At 37.7% G+C, this 8,772-nt stretch overlaps 1 protein-coding gene across 2 annotated transcripts in view; it reads left to right on the top strand.

Annotated features, from left to right (window-relative positions):
* Positions 1-441: 441 nt before the first annotated feature.
* plpp2 (phospholipid phosphatase 2) overlaps positions 442-8,772 on the top strand; it is a 37,026-nt gene continuing 28,695 nt past the window's right edge. Inside the window, exon 1 of one of the 2 annotated variants that reach the window (XM_015399472.1) lies at positions 442-720. In XM_015399472.1, coding sequence (XP_015254958.1) covers positions 700-720 — 21 coding nt within the window. In that variant the 5' untranslated portion in view covers positions 442-699. The remainder of the gene's footprint in view (positions 721-8,772) is intronic. The other variant, XM_015399473.1, reaches the window with a different exon arrangement.

The raw sequence follows: 8,772 nt of genomic DNA, 5'->3' as shown, positions 1-8,772 counted from the left end.
GGAGGATCAGTATTAGGACAACAACCATTCAGGTAAACACTCACACCTAGGGAGAATTTAGAGAACCTGTCATGTTTTTGGACTGTGGCAGGAAGCTGGAGTACCTGGAGAGACGCCATGTATGCTCAGGGAACATGCAAACTCCATGCAGAAAGACCCCGAGTCGGGTATCAAACCTGCAACCTTCCTGCTGCAGGCCACTGAGCAGCCCTAAAACCAGTGTCTTTCATGACTATTTCAGAATATTTTTTATAGAAGTGGAAAAAAAAAAAAGTGTAGAATCTTAATATTTTACCTTTTTGAAGACACAATTTGAGTTCAGATTAAAATTAAATGATTGCTTTGAATGGTTTGAATCCTCCCGCGCTGAGAGCCGCGCCCCGCTGTGGAGGCCGGACACAAATGCGCACCTGAAACAGCCAACAATCAGCCAGCCAGCCAGTCAGTCAGTCAGTCAGGGGAACGGACAGGAGAGCAGGTATAGAGCAGCGAAGCCGGAAGAACCAGCTGGACGCTTTAATCCAACCCTCTTTATAGAAAAGAAACATCATTCTCATTTTTACGCACAGCCCCTTAAACCAGGTGTTCCTCCCTCCCAGTCCGCCTGCGTTTTTACCGCCGGGCTCCAGTTCAGAAAGCGGGGCAGCGCTGGAGAAAACATGACTGAGCACAAGAAAAAGCTGATCTTCATCGTGGTGGATGTTCTTTGCGTGTTTGCTGGTGAGTAGCCGCATTTCGCTTTCCCTTTCTTATTAATCAGGAGCTGCAGTTTGGATCGGCTTCATACTGCTTCATTTTTTGCACGAATTTCAATAAACATAGTCAACAAATGAGTATAACTTAAAAAAAGACAGAAAAAAAAAACTGGATAAAATCTGCTCTTCCAGATTTGGCGATTATTGTCCGATGACGCACACAGGATTGCTCAACAGGCATTTGATTTATTGTTTTGTTAGAGGTCAAACAACTTGCTCCAAGATAAGGGGCTCACTTTAAAGCCCAAAAAGTATGTAGTTGGTACATCTATTTTTTTAATAGCCTCTATCTTGTTCAGACAAGCCAAACATAATATTTCTATCCTTCTCAGCACTGAATAGTACTGAATCTTGATGTGGGAGGTACTTGGATCATTTGTTCTCAGTAAAACTCCCTGATATTTTATCTCATGTATGAGATTTGTTTCTTGCGAGAGTATCCTGTAACTGTATCCAAATGTAGGAGTGGATTTGTGTGGAGTGTCTGCTTTTATTTAATTTTTTTTCCAAATATCCATTCCTCTTTCAAAATCATCTCACTACAATAATTTATTTCAAAATCTGCTATCTAGTTGTGTTTATTATTTAAAATAAACAAATATATAACAGGGAAAACACAACTGATAGATTCAAATAGAGACCCCCCCAGCTGAGTGATGAAATAGAGATTGGGGGGGTGGGGGGGGGGTGATCTTACTTGTGTTTATTTGAGTTGAGAACATCAAAAAAGACAGTCAGCCAGGAATGCTTTTATATCTTTTAGTCAGAGGCGTAGCCAGAAAATCCCAATGTGGGGTGGCCGAACACTGAGGGGTGGTCGAAAGGCACCAGAACCTCAGGGTTAATCTACACCGTTCCAACAGGAACAATTACAACATCCATATTTTCTAAATAAAGACGACTGGGACGAACATATTTCACATTGTTATTAGCTAACTTTATCGATAATCATTCTGCAGGAAAAAAATTATATAAATCTACTAATATCCACATTTTAATGAATTTTTATTAAAGTATTTTTTTTTTATCTATGATTTTAATGAAGCCTCCTAGATGACTTGCGGAGGCACATCATTTTAACTTTACCCCAAATAATTCAAAATTTTGTTCAGAAAAGAGTATAAATTCTGTATCTATCATCTTTAATGTTTGTATATCCATGTGCATAACTAACCAGGGTTTCTGTTGTCAAGTCGTTAATATATGAAATATTTCAATATTTAATAATCTTGAATATTCCCCTTTAGGGTATTACTGCTGCCACTGTCTGTATTAGAGGGAAAAAATGGTAGGGATGGCCAAAGGGGTAGCCAATGATTGGCTAAGGGTGGCCATGGCCCCCCTGGCCCCCCATATAGCTCTGCCCCTGCTAAAACCTGCTTTCCACCCATTTCCCATTTATCTTGTTTAGGGCTGCAACTAATGATTCCTCTACGCTCCAGTTAACGATTAATTGATTACTAAATAAGTTGATTATTATTTCAATAATCAATTAATCACGATTACTCTGATTGTTTCAGCCCTCATATTTTTCAATATCTGTTCAGATGTTCTGTGGCAATAATTTTAAACAGTCTAAAGAATTTTTTTTTGCTGTAGGCTGGATAGAATTTTTTTTCAATTTGTTTCAATTGTGAATGTTTTGATTTAAAAAAAAAAAAACATCCTTTAAAACCAGTCGTTTCCTACCCAGAGTATTGTCCGATTAATTGAAGGGGTCATTTAACTTAGGGTATAGGTGCTGGTCTGTAAGGTCTCTGAATAGGGTGTGTAACATTGGTTGGGCTGAAAATGGTATATTTGCTGTTCTATGAGCCCTAATGCAAGCCTGGTTAAAACCCCAGAATGAAGCGGCAGGTTTTTCTTAAATTTATTTTATGGGATGCTCATGAATATTTAGATGAGCTGTGCGCTGATTGGTTGGTTTACGAGCGAAGCTGCTGAGCAAAGACAAATCATAGCAACAAGCACTCACTTACTGAAGCATCAAATTGTTGATATGGTAGGGGGACCAGACGTCCTCTTTTTCCCAGACATGTTCATACCTAAAAAATGTCCGCGGGGGATTTCAAAATTGTCCGGGATTTTGGTCGACCACAGTGCAGCAGATAGTCTAAGCACATCGGGCACTCGATCCGAGCCATCAGCTCCAGGGCTGTTCCGGGAACCCGAGCGGGGTCAGGGAGCCAGTGGGGGACGGAGCGACCAAACCCAACCCAGTGACTGTAGCCTGGACACATGCGGCCCCGTGCTTCCTGCTGCCTGCGGCTCAAAGCTCTCTGCTCAGGTCTGGTCCAGTCAGCGGCCCAGCAGTCGACACTTCATACTCTGTAAACTTGGTTTTGCATTCTATGACCCCTTTAAGGTTAGTTTCCACAGCAAGCAACAAATACACCTGCAACTATCATTCAATCATACAAGGCTTTCTGCAACAAAACCCTTTCGATATTTAAAAGCATGAAAGACGCTATAAGAACCGTTAATTTACACTAAACATTGAAAGAAGTGGGTTTAAGTCAGTGTACTGTCAACATATTCAGATTCTGTATGCTTCATGGTTAGTGGGTTGAAAATAAAGAAAACAAACAAAGTATGTCCTGCTGCAACATGCATGACTTTTGATCGGTGACCTCAAGTCGACGCCTAATCCAAAAATGATGTCAGACACCGACATTGGAGATCAGATTGGGGAAAATGCTTTTTTAAAGATGAAACGGCAGACTTGTCTTCCTCACAGAAATGAATGCAGGGTTCTGAAATACTGCATTTTCTTGTTTTTGCAGCTAAACAAATTACATTTTTATTGGAGATTTGCTTTAAAAAAAAAAGACAGGAAATTTAAAAAGGTGCAAATATATGTTTTGAAATGAATAAAAACCTCTGATCTTATGTGATGTTACATGGACAATTTTTGGGTAAAATTCATAACCGATTTCTGAACAATTTGCTATTAATAACGAAATCATAACGGGTTGCTCTATAGATCACAAAGTACTTCCAAAGGTATTTTAATTGAGTTGACATAAAAGTCTGGTTTGTAGCATTCAGACGTTGGAATTGGCAGGAAGAAAGGAGATCCCTGTCAACAAATCTCCCTGACAGTTGGAATCCTGTTTTGGAAACTGCAGCTTATGTGCACTATTGTCCAAGTGTGACTCTATCTGACATGGAAAACTTTTAGTTGCATAACTTTTTAAAGGCGGATGGTGTGTGTGTGGGGGGGGGGGTTCATCTTTTTTCACATAGTTTTTTTTTTTACAGAGACCAAAAGGCAGCCGCTCATGCGTATTGTTTAGGGTGGGCTCTGTCTATTTGTTGGAGTAAGTTTGTGAGCAGGTAAAAAAGCAACATGTTGCAACCTGCTCTGCTGCCTTCGTTTGACACAAAGCCATTAATGGTGTCTTTCAGCTGTTTGAGTCATTCTTCTTGCATTTTTGACACTGTGGTTCGGCCAAGGTTAATGGTGATTCCCTCCATGCAGGATTCTCATTATACTTGATTTTCTACAGCTGCTTGTCATGTTGCAAACCAGATTTCCTGTTGGAGGATTCAGCATTCATGGGTGACTTGTACATTTTTACTTGCACTTGTTGACTCATCTGCTGAGTAACTTGGAGGAATGATCGTGTCTGCATACTCTGTTGTAAATGCTCCTCATTTTGCTTGGCAAAAGTCTTGGTAAAAACCTCCTGGGATTGAAAAAAAAAGTGTAATTGAAGACACGTGGCTTGAGTCAGTATATGGCCAGGAAAAGAATATGTGAAATTGATAACTTGTAATCTGTGTCATCACTGCGCATCAAAACTATGGCATCACTACTTTTGTAATCATACACTTAAACATCTCAAAGCGACAGCACGTAATGGTTTTGTATTCACTAATGTACTACATAGTAAAAAGAGAATTAATTAAAAACTTAATTTAGAAAACAAAAATTTTTGCTCAATAAGAAATGAGTTGTGGTGATGTACTTTGATAAGGTTCGCTCAGATGTGTGATCAGCTGACATCTGGTCAAAAAGGTGAAAGTGTTATTGTTGTGACAGGGCCTATGTCATCAGGCGTAACATAATGACCGCTGCATGTTGGGTGAATTACATTGATCCTGGCAAGAGAAGTTTGTGTTCAGCACGTTTCACTACGCGCCATTTATAGTTCCTTACAGCAGAAAAAACTAATGGAAATTCATAAATCAAAACACAAAGGATAAAATACTTGGACATAAACACACTCTAAGAAATATCATATTTATGCAAGTAAAAAGCTAACATCTTGAAGAAACTATAGGGCAATCTTTGAATATGGAAACCCTGCAATTGAATTTTCTGTTCCAATTTACAAAACTATCCGTTACTGTACATCTGTTTCAGATGGTTGGTGTCAGTTGAAGATTTTTTTTTAGGGGTGTACATGGTTTATACCGAACTAGCAACTCTATGTGTTTAAATCCAGGAGCCTCCAGAGCCATATGGGCCTCAACATTAAAATGCCGCAATTGACTCAGTTTTAGCTAAAATAGCGACAATTTCTTGTTTAAAAAGGGCCAAAAAGAAGCACTTTGTGCATTTGCAGATGGTAAAGATGTCTGTGCTTTGATTTATCAGCTTACGAAACGTCACGATTCGCTGCTACGATCAGCTGAAAGCGTATAATGGAAGGCAGATACTTGCAGGCACGTCACCCAATCAGCTTGAAGTATTGAACTAAAATCCTTTTCATAGACAGACTGAACAGCAGCCATCCCAGATTGAAGTGGAACTCAACTCAGTTCTACACATATCAATCTGGCTACTGCCAGGTTACTGGGTGTCCCTATCTTTCCTACAGTAAATGAGTTCACTGCGAGCGGTCCCAGATCATGATGTGTACAACTAAACTAGACATCAATCTGACTTGCTAGGTCATAAATCTGCTCTATCAGATATAACGTGTGGGCCCAAAATTATTTCATAGATGAACTGGTCTGTTAAGGGTGTCACTCGGGTTAGGGTTAGTCTGTCACAAATGAACAATGGTTTGGCTTAAAAATATTGATCTTATAAAAAACTAAATATATGATAAACCTATAGAGGATGGTCAGAGAGTGTGGGATACTGGAACATAGAATCTGCTGGAAATCTCAAACCAATTTATTAATCACCAAACTGGAGAAAATGCATAGTAATGGAAATGCCTAGATGCCTGTTACTGTAGATTATAGATCTCCGATTTTTTTTTTATATACATCAGTTGGACCAAATCTGAAATATTGCACAGAACTAAACTCTCAGCATCAGTTCAAATGGGCCTTTTACTCCTAGCTGTTCACTTGTGGATGAATTTCCTTTCTTTTAGTTGATATTATGGTTTTATTTTTGTTCTATAGCCCTAGGAACTTTTAATGAATTGTAACATGGTTTTTTTTTTCTTTTTTTTTTTTTTTTTTTATAATTTGTCTTGACATCTTGTTTTTATATGAATTTTATTAACTTTATACACTACGTGGATTGTTGAAAAGTGCTAAATAAACTTTAAATTAAGGGGAAATGTATACAAAAGAGACATTGGGCCAATACAACTGCTGAAAAAGGAAAAGAAAGCTTTAACAACTTTAACTACATGAGATTTAGGGAAAGTTCAAACACCCCCTTTTTTTTTTATAACAAAGGTTGAAAGTTGCTGCTCTGGTTGGATTTGAAACTGCACAAAATGGGTTTCATTCACAAAAAACTAAAAAGCCCTCAGGAAATACACAAACATTGTGAGTTTAAAGTAAGAGTTTTGTCTGTACAACAAGGATGAACGTGTCTGTGTGCGTGACTCCCATTCACAGCCTGACTGATGAATGGAAATTAATATTTAAAAATAAATATAAATTAAAAACACACTGCATTGACCTGGACCTACAGCATTCACACTTTTATATTTGTTTGTTCGAAATGAATTCAAAGCATGAGTTAAGTATTTGATTATCTGGAGTTGTTTTCATCTTGACATGTGCAGAAATAACTGTCTTTCCTATGCTTTCCTAATCATCCTACACTGAGATATTCATTTATGTTGTAATATTCTAAAATAATTAAAGCCAATGGAATTGCATAGATATTAAAGTTGTTTAAAAATGGGGAGCCTTGATGTGCCTACATCATCCCCTCCACAACTTTTTGTTTAGGCTTTTCCCTAAATAAAAAAGTTCTCACTTTATTACTTAACAGCAGGAAAACTGGTAATTACTAGGACTTGAGGAAGTTTCAAAAGATCTAAATGATGATGGCTCAGTTTTTGGGCAATTCTAGGATCAGAGGTTTAGTAATCTAGCCAGCTCCCTGGGTACTGCTCTGTGTTTTCTACAAACACTTTCTGCATTTGGTTTTGTTGCCTATTGGTGCCTTTTGCCAATTGCTGACTCCACTGTTCACTAATGCCTCTTATATGAACACTTTGGCCAAAAATCTGACAAGCAAAGCAGAGACCAGATTTAAAAATAAATAAATGAATATATATATATATATATATATATATTATATATATATATAATTATTTTATTTTTATTTTTTCATCAATTTAAAGCTTTTGATCCAGTTTTCATGAAGTGCTCTTTTTTGTGTGTGCCTGACTAAGTGGGAACTAGAACAGTTCTGTTTAGGACCTACAGTCTCATCCGCTAAATCAAGAGATCCTTTGGCTCAGTGGCTGCTATGCTGTGCTCTCAGTCTCCTCTCCTCTCTCCCTGTTCTGTTCTCTCATCTCTTTGTTCTCTCCTCCTTGTATAGTGTAATTAACCAAGTACTAAAGCATATAGATAATTAGGTAAATGTAATAAAGATGTCTTGTTTAGACAGAAATCCAGATATGTTAAGTGTATGGATGCTTCTAGAAAGCATTTAATATGGGCCGATGACAATACTTCCCTCATGTATGTAAACTATCTACTGAATAAAAGTTTTTTTTCTGTCTCGGCTGAACCACTGCTGTTTTTCTTGCCACTATTCTGTTTTTCTCAACGCGGTCTTCCTGCGCTTTGCACACGCCATACTCCCCTCCTTTCCCCTTTCTACCCCCTCCCTCTTTGTTATCGTAAAATCTATTGTGTTTAAGAAGATATATACAGTTGTTTTAATGGTTAGACAGATAATAAAAGCCTGTAAAAGCAATGGCTAAATTCACAAAAATAATTGAAATAAAATGAATAAAAATGTACTAAATTAGGATTCGGTGAATTTAAGTATTGATTTTTAATTGTGCTTTTAAAAAATATTAGTTTTTACACTTTTTTTTTTCCATTACACATTTTGTTATTTCAAACAATCAAAAAAAAACAACAAAAAAAGGTCCAGCGTGGAAAGTAATAACCACATCTATGGGCTTACGGACAACTTGCATACAGCATCTCATCGTTTTTACATTCTGTGTTCATGACCTTTCAATCTTCAGACACTTTAAGATATTCTACAGTTTTTTATTAAATAAGTGCAACTTACCATTGAGACAATGCCTCAGTCTTTCTAAAGTTACAACTTCGGATAGCGGAGCTTTTCCGATCTGAATAGAAGGGGCATCACTAGTTTTTACACATTTATAGCTGGTTTGATTTTTACAAAATATGGCATACAGCACCCCCCAAAAAATGGGCTAAACACATCTATGTTAAAGGTACAGAAGACAATCTTTTATTTCCGGGTGGATCATCTAAATAAGTGGCCCTTCTAATTGTCAATCATTCTGATGATATGTTTATGTTCCTGAAATGCTCAGCGCAGAGAGCTCTCCTCGAAACGCATTATGGGATTTGGTGTCATAGCAGCCCACTGTTGCCATAAGCTGTCGCCAGGGGCGGATCTAGAAAAATATTTATGGGGTGGCAAGAGGGGGGCAGGAATTTTTTAGGGGTGGCAACATATGGCATTTGTTTACACTGAATTTAATCACAGTTATCAGTTTGGTGAGAATAGTATGTACATTACTAATGTTTCATGTGAAACAGTTCATATTAATAATACATCGTACAATGTGATCTCACTTAATAGGAGATAGAAGAA

The sequence above is a fragment of the Cyprinodon variegatus genome, unplaced genomic scaffold (assembly GCF_000732505.1).
Source record: "Cyprinodon variegatus isolate N-32 unplaced genomic scaffold, C_variegatus-1.0 Scaffold1016, whole genome shotgun sequence".
NCBI lineage: Eukaryota > Metazoa > Chordata > Actinopteri > Cyprinodontiformes > Cyprinodontidae > Cyprinodon > Cyprinodon variegatus.
The sequence above is the reverse complement of the archived record's forward strand: the minus strand, read 5'-3'. Positions and strand labels throughout refer to the sequence as shown.